This window comes from Python bivittatus, unplaced genomic scaffold, assembly GCF_059951505.1.
Source record: "Python bivittatus isolate LINGU-HERP-01145 unplaced genomic scaffold, Pbiv_v1 ctg000350_np1212, whole genome shotgun sequence".
Taxonomy (NCBI): domain Eukaryota; kingdom Metazoa; phylum Chordata; class Lepidosauria; order Squamata; family Pythonidae; genus Python; species Python bivittatus.
Window position 1 is genome coordinate 28,342,077 of NW_028277074.1, and position 13,184 is coordinate 28,355,260.

The following is a 13,184-nucleotide window of genomic DNA, read 5'->3' on the forward strand; positions in this document are numbered from 1 at the left end:
CCCCACCGTGGTCACGTCATCATGATTTGGGGGCTTGGCAACTAGCTCACATTTAACGACGGTTGCAGCATCGCATTTGCACCATAGCCTCCTTCCGTATGCCTCCCTGCATTTGCGTCAATCCACACCCTCCTTCCCTCAGTCTCCTTGCACTTGCACCGTGGCCTCCTTCTCTTGTCCTCCCTGCATCATACCACGCCCTCCTTTCCTTGGCCTCCCTGTGCTTGCACAAGCTCATGCTATGCTCTCCATCCCTCAGCCTCCCTGCAATGGTGCTGACCTGTCCCCTCCATCCCTCAGTCTCCCTGCATTCACGCCACATAGTCCCCTCCCCAACTCGTGTGTGGCCTGCACTAGGCCTCCCCCCCCCCCCCGGTAGCACCCCAATGCTCCTTAACTGGGACTCTGCCACTTCCCACTTAACGACCTGCATGTCTTGGGGTTATAAGGGCTACCTGTACGTGTGTTTGCTCTTTATAAAAAAATGTAATGAATAAATTTGTGTATTGCTGAGCAGCAGTCTCATTAAAGCCTTCCGTTCAGCAGATCATACTGTTGATATTCCAGGACAATGTTGTCCCTCTTAAATGATCCCTAGATTTGTCATTTAAAGAATTTGCCTTATGTAATAAGGCTGCCTCTCATGATACTTTGGTACCAGAGAAAAACATGCTGATGTGACATTTTTGGTAAGTCAGCTGAAAGCCTGAAACAATTACATTGCTATACGTTACTCACAATAGTGAAGAAATCCAAATGACAACACGATACAGTTACGAAAATGTATGCTGCAGTGTAATTAGGATTTACACAGACTTAAACATATAAAACCTTTCCATTGTTTTGTTTTTCTGCCTTGTAGTCATGAGACGCAGACTACCTGCTGGGATCATCCTAAAATGACAGAGCTCTACCAGTCTTTAGGTAAGAAAATTCTTCCTATTAAAGCCTTGAAATGTTAGAAATATTTTTATTGATCATAAAAGGCTTAATTTAGAATAAAATGGATAATTAAATGAGATGGCTTTTAAAAGAAGAGTGGATGGATGGATAACATCATATTTTATTTATTACTGATTATTGCTTTTTACTTACAGGGCAATCAGGACAGTAAATACAGCATATTTTTAGTTTTTCAATATTTATCTTTTACCTTGTCACAGGTTCTTTTTTTAAACTCTACCCAATTTCATTGATTTAGACTCAAAAGATCCACCGAAAGCACTGGATGCTAGACACTTGGATTTTTATCGCTTTATAAAATATACACTATTTTATAGACTGTATTCTACTAGTATTACTATACTACGCTCTATACTATTACTTCTATGCTATATTATATTATTACTATTTATTTATTTATTAAATTTCTCTCTGCCCATCTCCCCCCAGTGTGGGACTCTGGGCAGCTCACACAAAGCATTAAAACAATAAATATAAATACATAAAACATAAAAAAGAATACTACTATTATTATTAGCATACAACATTATTTTACTCTTACAGACCCTAGTCTTTAAATCCTTTCCCTCTCTCTTGGTTTTCTTCTTTTTTTTCTTCTTCTTTATTAATGGGTGGCATGTAAAGCACTTGCACCTTCCCAGTGTTGTGCTTGGCTTTCCCTTGCTGTGTCTCTTCTTTTTCCTCTGGACCCTTCAGTCTCTGTGAAAAGAAAAGAAAAAAACAACTTTTATTTGGCAGCTTTCTCTTTGTTGCTGCTGCAGAGCTTCCACAACATGTGTACCTCCTCCTCCACCTGTTTCAGGGTTGCAGCTTTTATCAGCAACTCTGCCATTTGAAGGCTCCAATAGGAGGGGAGGGAAGCAGCACAGGTGCCTGCTATTGTTCCTCGACAGCCTGCTCTTCCATGTACAGGTAGTCCCTGGGTTAAGAATGCCCAGGTTACAGACCCATGGTTAAGAACGGAGCCTGTTGTAGCAAAATTTGAGTTAAATACACAAAGGTTCGAGTTCATTACACAATACTACTTATACAGTATTATACAATAATACTCTTGCAGCTTACATACAAATTCGACAGACCTTGGAAATGGAACTCATTCTTAAACTGGGGACTGTCTGTACCTAAAAGAATCTAATTTCCCTTTTTTCCAGATTTCTATTAATCAGTACATATTTTTCCTCTCCTCTCTTTTTCAACTATAAAAAAGCCATTTGGTCAGTTAGTTGTTGACTAATGGAAGTCAGTTCTTAGTTTTATAGAATATAGTAATTGGAATTAGCATCCCTATTTACAGTGTTGTCCTGAGCATTGAGATTGGTTGCAAAGGCAATTATGTATGCTTTCTCTATATGATGGTGGCAATCTTTGACCCATTTGCTGGATATGACCAAGTTTCTCTCTTCCGTAACATTTATTTAAGTGAGAGACAAACATTGTGGTGAAGGAAGATTAAATCTTAGTCCCCGATCTCTCTCACTTCTTAACTGATTGAGGAGAAAGAGATGAATAGGAGGAAAAAATAATAATTGGCTTCATAGCCCTCTTTTCCTGGGAGCTAGATTTTCCCAAGTCATGAATGCAGAATGCCAATAACCAATTGCCACATGTCACCAGGTGTGAGAGGTCCAAGCAGCAGAGTTTGTGCTAGACTGTAGGAAAGGCAAGAGAAGTGAAGGATTTAGATTAAGAGTATAGGAAGGGGGCAAAACTTAATTCTTTCACTTAGCAATCAACTGCTTCTGTCTTATGGCATAATAAGGATTTGAGTCTCTGGGAAGATCCAGCCAAGTTCAAGCCAGCTAAGGAAGGGAGCCAGACATATATTCTTCACTGTTCTGCTATTTTGCAGCATTCAGCTGAGTTGGGATATGGTAAAATCATGGACATATGATCTCTAAACATCACCTTTCTTGCCTAAAGTCAGTATAAAAGGGTCCTGGGTTTTCTCAGTGCAAATGAAATTCTGTCTTCCACCCTAGCTCTTCTCTTAAAAAGCATAATTGTGGTGGTATTTAGAAGAGCTGCTTTTTTAGCAACATAAAACTCTCTTCTGTGTTTTGAAATGCATTGTTTTTATTCTGTTTTTCAGTTGCTAGAGACAGGATTTCCTTTATTAAGAAAATCAGCCAATATAAAGAGTTGTTCATTTATATGATGGGTAGAGAACTTGTGGCTCCCCAGATTGTTCAGCTACAACCCATAGCATTCCTTCCCATGTTCATGCTCCTTTGTATCGTTGAGCCATATAGCTTAGCATGGAATAGCACTGTGATTCTGTAGAAGGATCAGTGTGGTGGTGAAAGGCACCACCCCATATACATGTAAATTGCATTCACTACCAAATCTATGAGATGCTCCCCACCATACATGTGAACTGGTTAAAGTGCCCTTGTAAGAAAACATTCACAGAAAGCTGAATTGACCCTGACTGGTGACAGGGAGAGGACTCAGTCAGGAACCTGTGGCGCAATAAACCAAACTGTTTCTATTCACTGACCATATCTTAAAGATAGTATGGCTAGCATGCTGCCCTAGCAGGAAGGGATAAACGTGGATGGTTTTATCTAAAATATTCCAACATCACACTGTAATTTCCACTGTGTCTGTCTTTTTCTTTGTTTTGCCTTTGCCTTTCTTTGCCTTGCCACGCAGTGGCCCAAAGGCATATAAGTCCTGATTCTGCTTTTGTTCATGGCCACTCAGCAAAGTATCAAAGCTTTGCTGCAGGTCTAGTCTATACTGTATTATTGCTAATATGCATACAAATAAAATTATTTTGTGTCTTCAAAGTGATTTGGTTGCTTTAGGGAAACCAGGTTTTGGCCACAACGCTAATTTATTAATAACAAAGGGTAGAGATCTACCAAAATTAATGGTGTGTTTTAAGCACATTTCATATTTCAAAAAGTAATTAAGTAAATTCTTCTTTGAGTCATACTTGAGTCATAGTGACTACATGGACATGTCCAAGTGCTTTTCTGCAGCAATCTGGAAGTAGTTTGATGTGTTGCCACCTTCTGAGATCTTTTCCAACACCCCAGTCTAGCCTACAGCCCTGGTATTTCCAAATAGTCTCCCATGTAAATACTAAGCCTGATCCTGTTAAGCTGTTTAGAATAGTGGAAGATATACCTCTTCATTTAGCATTGCTGAAGGAAGCATTATAATTTTTCATTACTTTTGAATTAAAGTAGTCTTTCCTTGCCTAGTCATCCTCTGGATTATGAACTTCAGTTCCCAGAATTGTCTAGTCAGTATGGTCATTACTGAGATTTCTGGGAGTTGAAGTCAGTGCATCAACAGGGCATCATGTTGGGAAAGGCAAATTTAGATTAATAGTCTCCATTCAAAAGCCTAATAGTGTTTACTATTAGGTCAGTGGGAGGCAGCAGAAGTAGGCAGCAGTGGCGGAGTGCAGGGAAGCAAAAAGGGCAGAGATGGGGGAAATAGGTGGCTGTTGCAAAGGCCTCATGAAGGGCCAGCAGCTGCCTCGGCTGGGTGCACCTTGTCAGCAACGGGAGGAAGAAGACAGCAAAGGTTAGTGGGGGGGGGGTGGCGGGCTGCAGGGGTAGGCAGCAAAGTGCAAGGTGTCCAAAAGGACAGAGATTGGGGGGAGTTGAAGTGCATGCTGTGGTCATAAATGCAGGTAGGCTGCCAAGTGCCCAAATTTTGATCCTGTGACCATGGAGGTGCTGCACTGGCCGTAACTTCAAGGACCGGTCATAACTACCATTTGTTCAGCGCTTTTGTAACTTCAAATGGTCGCTTTACAAATAGTTGTTAAGCAAGGACTACCTGTAATCCAGCAGTACATTTCTAGTTCTCCCATTCAAAAAAGTTCCTTTTGAAAATGTGAGGACTCCAGAAAGCCTGAGACTTGTTCCAAGGAAAGTGGAGATAATAGGAAATAAGAATTGCTGAAAGTAGAATACAGGTATTTTGTGTAACCCACTTCCATCTCAAACAAGATTCCTCTGCTCTACTGTTAGTACTAATTGCAATGCCACATCCTAAACCTTTTTTAAGAGTCTTCTACATCCCAAGTTATTGCAGGTGTCACAGAAGAAGTTGACAGCCCTCTTATACAAGAGTGGAGTTTTGGTATTTTCTAAAAGCTGGTTTATTCAGTTTCTGGGTATATATATCTTGGGTTTCAAGATATTAGGCAGGTTTTCCTTCAGGTGGATCAGGGGACTGCAAGATAAACTCTTTATCATCTATTGTTTCTCACTGTGGATGCACAGTAGGTAAGTACAACATGGGGAGTGATGATTGCCATTTTGGGGCCACAAAGCAGCCATGTCTAGTTCTTTGTGCAAATGCTCATGTCTTTTTGTTTTGTTTTGTTTTTTCTTTTTAATGAAGCCAGTGGAAGGCACCTTTTTTTTTAGATTTTTTTTATAATCCTGCCTTTTATTATTTTTATAAATAACTCAAGGCAACCAACATACCTAATACACCGTCCTCTTCTTATTTTCCCCACAACAGCAACCCTGCGAGGTGAGTTGGGCTGAGAGTGAGTGACTGGCCCAAAGTCACCCAGCCGGCTTTCATGCCTAAGGCGGGACTGGAACTCACAGTCTTCTGGTTTCTAGCCTGGTGCCTTAACCACTAGACCAAACTGGCTCTCTTGCTCACAATCCATTGAAATAAAATAAAAAGTATAACAAACAAATTGAACTATGTGAGTCTTAATTCATTTACTCTTTAGCAAAATCTTTATTGTGCTTTCAGTTCTATTTTCCTTGGTTAGAACATATAATAAAAGTTTTATAATATATATTTCCTTGTTAACAGCTGGGAGTCCTAGCAAGCTACGGTGGTTTACAGGTCTAACAAATAAATAAAGAAAATACTTAAAGATCGTTTATCAAGATTTTGTGGTTTCTATTTTATACAAAAAGTTAGAATTAAAACACATTGATACTGGATGTTTATTATCCACATACTTCTGCTCCAGCGCACACATAACAGAATGACATTTCTTGGATGGCAGCTTTTCATGTATCTCCACTATGTCACTTGTCTGAGTGCAGGAGTCCACATTTATGTGTGTTGAGACAAAAACTTATGGTGAGTGATCACTGGGATGATGAAATTTATGTCTTCCCTTATTTCCAATGACTAATCAAGATTACTGATTTCTGCTGACATCAGTAGCAGATGTGGATAACAGCAACAACAATATAGAGACATGGAGAGTTGGGAAAGACCAGCATTACTAGGGTGAGCCAAGTGTATGTATCAGTTAAAATGTTGGATTAGAACAGGAGAAACCCAAGTTCAAGTCCACTCTTAGCCATGGACGCTCAAGAGTAACTCTTGGTTGCACTCTCACAGAAAGTTTATTTACCCTATTTATGTATTTATTTAGTACAAATATTATACTCACTTAGCTCAAGGTTTGGCCAGTGTAGCACCCCAGTTACCTCAATTAATACAGGTAGTTCTCGCTTAACGACCACAATTGGGACTGGAATTTAGGTCACTAAGAGATGTAGTCATTAAGCGAATCGACACGGGACTGGACCCAATTTTGCTACCTTTTTTTGCAGCAGTGGTTAAGCGAATCACCATGATCATTAAGCAAATTACACAGTCATTAAGTCAATCACACAGTTCCTCATTGATTTTGCTTTCTGGAAGCCATCTGAGAAGGTCGCAAATGATGATTACGTGACCCCGGGATGCTGCAACCGTTGTAAGTGCAAGCTGGTTGCCAAGCACACCACATGGAGTGCTGTAACAGTTGCAATTTCGGGCACTGGTCGTAAGTCACTTTAGCACTGTTGTAATTCGAATGGTTGCTAAATGAACAGTCATTAAGTGAGGGCTACTTGTACAATTAAGACATTCCCTTAAATTTCATGATGCAGTTCAAACACACCAAAGCAATAGGAAGCCATTGAGTAACCATTGGTAAAGAAGCATTTAATAAATAGTGCACAGTGGCTACAGTGCCAGTATTTTTAATAAATCATTTTTATCTATATAATAAATTGTCTCAGGGTTAGCACCCTGAATTGAATTGGGCTTCTATGCCAAGATCATCTCTTACAAAGCAATCACAAAATACATGCAAGAAACACTCAGTAGTTCAGACTTACGAAGATAGTCTGTGTATAAAAGGACAGGTCAAATATCAACTTTATTGCACTTTTATTGGATTATCGTATCATAAATGCAAGCTATGGATTCTTTTGATGATTGAAAAGTTGGCTGTAGTTAATGGGTGTAGTTACTTTGTTAGTGGTAACAAAGCTGCCTTATGTTTCTTGTTGCATTTTTCAGCTTTATTTTAAATCAGAAGTCACCAGTAAGGGCATTTCTGCCATTTCAATTTGTTTTTTGATACTCCTATGTTAGTTGCCCATATTCTTGATTATTTGTATTAGTTCGATTCCTGAAGCCAGAAGTAATGCAAGGAGCAATGTGTTCCATTGTAACTTGAAGGTAAAAAAACAGTGCAAGTCATGACTCAGCAGCAGGGAATGTAATTGCTGCCAGGATTGTGATTAGCCACTGGCAACTTAAGAGGATGGGCAGCTTGTGAAAAAACCCTCTCTCCCAGGCTGCCAATTTGGTTAAATTTGCTTGAAAAGTATTAGTTCTGACTTAAGCAAAACTCTTTTAGTTTTTTTTTTAAACTTCTTGAATAGCAATTTGAAAGGGCTAATAATTTTTTGGAAGAAATGAAAGAAATGTTTATCAGTCATAAATTAAATTTAGTATTTCTCGTACAGTGAAACTTCAGTTTAGTTGACCCCCATCTCTAATTGTTATTAGAGAAAATTTCCATCTGGACATACCCTCCAAAATAGTGGACAAGTCCATAGCATCCAATTGTCTGGATTAGGTACTTAATTTTTTTAAACTGTTAATTTTACCTTATTTGTAGCCATTTACTTCACTTGAAAAATGAAATAATGATGCAAATATAATTCCAATAAAATTACTTCAATCAAGTAAGATTACCTTTATGCAAATGCTGTAGATTGAAAGGATTGAATTTTCCTCATTTGAATAAAGTCATAGTTACACAAATGACATAAATCAACATGAATGATACAATTTTGTATTTAACAGACATTCATGAAAAAGACACCCCCTTCTGCTAATAGTCCATTAAATTGAGGTTTCCCTGTATCATCTACAGCTGCAACAGAAAAATGAATAGCAAGTATTGAGTTGTAGAACTGGACATGTCAGAGGCAGCCCCTTTCTAGTATTGCTTAATCTCAGTCATACTGAAAAAAATGGCATCTCTGGCACACAGATATAGTAGCATGCCAAATATTATAGAGGTGGTGCTGTGACAACAAGAAGAAAGAAGTTTAACATGTGCCATATGGTTGAGTAACAGCTGTTATCTCCCATTTTTGTTCTTAGAATGTTTTTGTGTTTTGTGAGATATATTTTTCCGTAGAATTTGTAGACATCTCTATAATGTGGTAGCTTGCTATATATGGAATCAACTAATGATTCAAGGACATTTTGACAGACCATTACAGGTGCATAACATTTTTGCATACAACTGTATTGCCTTCTCTGCAGACCAGAGGAGCCACAAGCTAGGCAGTAGTCATATAAGACGCAGCTTAGCCTATAGAAGGACTGGGGGTGTGGCAAATGTTTCAGAAGGAACCCTCTCTAATTTCTTGGACTATAGAGGCGAGGGCTGAAGAATGTGCTTTCGGAATTGCAAGATTCTGTTCCTGTGATCTTAAAATAAAGTTAGTGTTAGTACTCACAATTGGTGCTTCCTGTCCGAACTACCTCACAGCTGACAGCACCTGGTTACATTATATGTTTCAGTGAATCCATATGTGAACGGAAGCTAACACAAGCTCTGTATGACACAGAGTTAAATACAACATCTTTCTGCATATCTAAAGGCTTACTGTATCTTATTTTTGTGCAATTTTTTCATGGATTCAGAATATGAAAATTGAATATGACAGGTAAGAAGTGTGAACATCCTTCCAGTCAGTACTTTGTAATGCTTTTAGCAGAATGAACAACTTCCAAATGTTTCCAGTAGCTAACAAGAGTCTATTCTTGTTTTTAGAATATTTTCCATTCTTCCAGAATCTGTTAGTTTAGAAATATCCTTAGGTCTCCTTGTAAGTACTGCATGTTTGAAATTTCCCCACAGATTTTTAATAATACTCATTTCTGTAATTGTGAAGGACATTCCAAAATCTTTCTTTTTCTTTCCTGTAATACTTTGTGGTTGATTTAAAGTATGTTGGGATCGCTGTCATGCTGAAAGGACAAGAAAGAACCCTAAAAGAACAAAAGCAGGAATTCACTGGAGTAAAGTTTCTTGTTAATAAAGCAAACTGAATGCTTTCAGCAGTTTATATATTTAGCAATTGTAAATTAATCAAGTTATTCTTTAACAAAATACCTCCCACTGTTTTATAAATAAATAGTATTAGAAGTTGAAGTTTTGGAGATTGACTATATAGAACTCCAGTCTGATCAGTGATGCCCTGAAATTTTGAGTCTGGCCATGGGAAAATTTCCCTACTTAGAAATCTTAGATTTTAACCATGTGTATTAAAACCAAAATTAAAATGCCCTGATTGTAAGCAAAGTTACTCCTCCTGTAGAATTACTACCTAAGTGATTATAGATGAAGGACAGATCCAGGTACGAGCTCATTTATGCAGTTGATACGCAGCCAGAGAAATGCTTTAAACGTACCTTTGTTGCTACAGCCGATAAGGATAATTCTTCCCTTGTCTTAGAACGTTAATAAATACTTGATGCTCAAGAGAAACCTGATGCATGGGAGAGCTTCCTTTGACCTACTGAGGCATTTATAAAGTGGCTGCATGAGCAACCAAATAACTTTAAAATTTGAAGATTTGTTCCAACAAAAATGGATTATCAGGGATAAATTTATTTACATTTCAAAGGTCAAAGCTGCCCAACTGTGAACATACTGGGTGGTATAATATATAAAAACAGTAAATTGCTTCTGGGCATTTGGGGTTTTTGGACTTCCGATGGAAACTGCTTAACTTTGGAAAGAACTCTGCTGATGATTAAAGTATAAACTGACCAAGGACCGGGTCCAGGATTAAGGAAGCTTAGTAGGACTGCAGAGATTACTAAAAAGCTATAGCTACCTGAACAAGGCTGTAAGGGGAAGTAGGCAAAAAAACCCAGCCTAAACAGCATTTGCAATGTGCAAGAAAATCTGCATCAGTAGAACTGAATGGCTTTAGACGTATAACTGAATTATACAGATTATTCAGTTTATGTAGTGAACTTTATATAAAATGGATGGTCATTAGAGGCATAGCAGCATGCCTACCATAGACAGATTTACGGTATAAAAGAAGTTGTTCTGACAAAACTCTTGTTCCAGCTAAGTTACAAAACATAACTTACCGATGCCACTTAAATAACACTAAATGGAGAAAACATGCAAGAACATCTGTATGGTGGCTACAGTTGAGTGCAAAACTTAAATTGCTAGACAGCCTCTAGAAAAGAATTGGATAGCTGTAAAACTGATCCTTGTAAACCTGGAAGTTGTATGTATTTAGGTGTCATATGGCTCTTCATCATGGCTGCATTAACATTCTCATATCCGTGACAGTAGAAGAGCATGCCAGCATGTTTTGCACTGTCCTTGCTGCTAAGCCCTATTCTGCCTCAGTAACAAGGCCACGGAATAGTAGTATACTTAACAGTTTTGAAGCTTGGTAAAAACTCTAATGTTAAAGAGCCAGCCAGGAGTTCCCCTCTCACAAATGGGCTTTTAAAAAACAGGGTTCTGGCTCCATTTTTGCTTCTGTGTGGGTATCTGAAAGCTAAGTAAGATCTCCAAGCCTCAGAAATTCAGCCAGAATAAGATCAGAAATAGGATCGCTGAGGCTAGATGCAGTATAGAATTTTTTATTTTAAGCACAGTGATGTCATCCACCCACCCACCCACCCACCCACCCTTCCTTCCTTCCTTCCTTCCTTCCTTCCTTCCTTCCTTCCTTCCATCCATCCATCCATCCATCCATCCATCCATCCATCTTTAGTAAAGATTTCACTTTGGAGGAAATCAGTTAAGCTTATTCTGAGAAAAAAGAGAACGGCTTCTAGGCACCAGATCAGGGTAAAAAAATTATAATTCAGTATCATCTATGTATAGATGCTAACTTACCCTGTGCCAATGAATAACTTCTCCCATTGGCTCCAGGTAGATGGAAAATACTTAAATTTTAGCTAATATTTAGGGATATTTATACAGATTTATTTTTAAATATTTGTTAAATATTTAAGATTTTGCAAAATTTCAGAAACTCTCCATACACAGTATTAAAATGAAGCACCATTTCTTACATACATAATGTTAAACTTCTGAAATTTTCCATGACGTTGCATGGCTTTTTCCTCTATTTTTTAAACTGTCCTTGATATTTTGGAATGAGGGTTAACATGACCTATTATGTAAATAAACAGCAGGTTTCATAGATAGGCAAAAGTTCTGTTTGGGATATAGCTACTGAACTTCTAGCACATTTAAAATAGCTTGTTAGGTTTGACAAGGGTCATCTTATTGTTAGAATCTGTATGGTTGCCTATATCTCCGATACATATGTAGGTATGTATTAACATGTGAGAGATTCATATACAGTATATGTGAAAATTATGAAATTAAATCTACAGTGAGGCATTTTAGAGAGTTCAGTACTGTTTTCTACATTTAAATTTACACACACACACACACAAGCAATTTTCGTTTGCGTACGGACTGAAGAATTTGATATATGTAAATATCTACATATGTTCCTTGTGAACAAACTTGATTGTATCAGTAGAACTTTTTTCTGATTTTTATTCAAATGTTGAAGTTTTAGCCTTGTGGCTAAGCAAGTGACAAAACCCAAAAAATCTTACAGTTAAGAATCACTTCAATCATTTTGATTGTGGCAGATACAAATCTCATATAATAAATAAACCTCAGCTGATCTTGTAAATCCTAAGTAGGATTGAACTGGCTAGTAGTTAATAGTGATATGAGCGACCACTTTAAGAGCTGTATGCAAGATTGGGAAATAGAAAAAGAAGCTGTAAATTATCAATAGGTGAATTTGGGAGGAATACAAAATTTAATATGCTTTTATATCCATATAAATGAAGTTTGTATTCTTCTGACAGTATTATTTACATCACTTAGAACTATTCCAGTATTTTTTATTAGATTCTAGTTTATATGCTAATGTTTTTGAGACAGAAATCTATCATCTCTTAAGTTAAAAGTACTTTAAATTAAGAAAGCTTATGCAAGTAGTCCTTGGGTTACAATGGTAATTGGGATCAGAATTTTTATTGCTAAGCAATGTGGTCATAAAGCCTGATGTCATGTGACCACATTGCTTAGTGATGGCAATCCAGCAGTCCCCATTGCCATTGTTACGTGAGGACCTCATATGAGTGTGACATGGGAAGAGGCAGGAATCCAGAAGCGCTTGCTTATGCTGTTGAAACTGCATCCCAGGCAAGCAGGCCGATGGGCAAGAGCTATGAGTGGGCAGGCAGGTGCCACAAATGGATGCTACAGAGTACGGGCAGTTGGGTGGGTGCCACAGGTGGGCAGAACAGAGTACAAGATCCCCATGCCACCCAGTGGCTTTTTGGAAGAAAAAGCAGTGGGAGTGACTTGTGACCTCCTGTCAGATTCCCCATTGACTTTGCTTGTGGGAAGCCAGCAGGGAAGGTCGCAAATGGCGATCGCATGACAGCAGGATGCTGCAATTGTCCTACAGTTGCCAGGTGTCTGAGTTGTGATCATGGGGACTCTGTGATGGCCACAAATACGAGGAAAAGTTCATTCAGCACCATCATATCTTTGAATGGTCGCTGAATGACCATAATCTGAGGACTTCCCATAAAGCAGTGGCAAACTATTTTCATACTATGAAAACTACATGGATGCAGTCAAGAGACCTTTTCTTGCTTGTTTGCTTCCTTCCTTCATAGGGTAAGAGATTTTTTACAGGGCTACACAATGAAATTATATTTATATGTAAAGTATTATGCTTCTCATTTTTATTTTTAAGTTCAGCAATTCATTCCAAGCTGTATCAGCTATGTGTGGTTGTCACTGTTATGGTTAAGCAGATCTGAAAGTTGGGAAAAATGCCAGAGGGATACAGTAATGAACAGCCCATTAGAAATGTTCATCGAAATCTGTTAACAGGATTACAACA

General features: G+C 38.3%; 1 protein-coding gene across 19 annotated transcripts in view; it reads left to right on the forward strand.

Moving 5' to 3' along the window:
• Window positions 1-13,184, forward strand: part of DMD (dystrophin) — an 886,326-nt gene that overhangs the window by 822,620 nt on the left and 50,522 nt on the right. For 17 of the 19 annotated variants that reach the window (XM_088144790.1, XM_088144792.1, XM_088144787.1 and 14 more), the window contains one exon: window positions 863-924. In XM_088144790.1, the coding sequence (XP_088000916.1) occupies window positions 863-924 (62 nt within the window). Of the gene's footprint in view, window positions 1-862; window positions 925-5,451; window positions 5,634-13,184 lie in introns of those variants that run through there. The other 2 variants (XM_088144802.1, XM_088144803.1) reach the window with 1 other exon arrangement.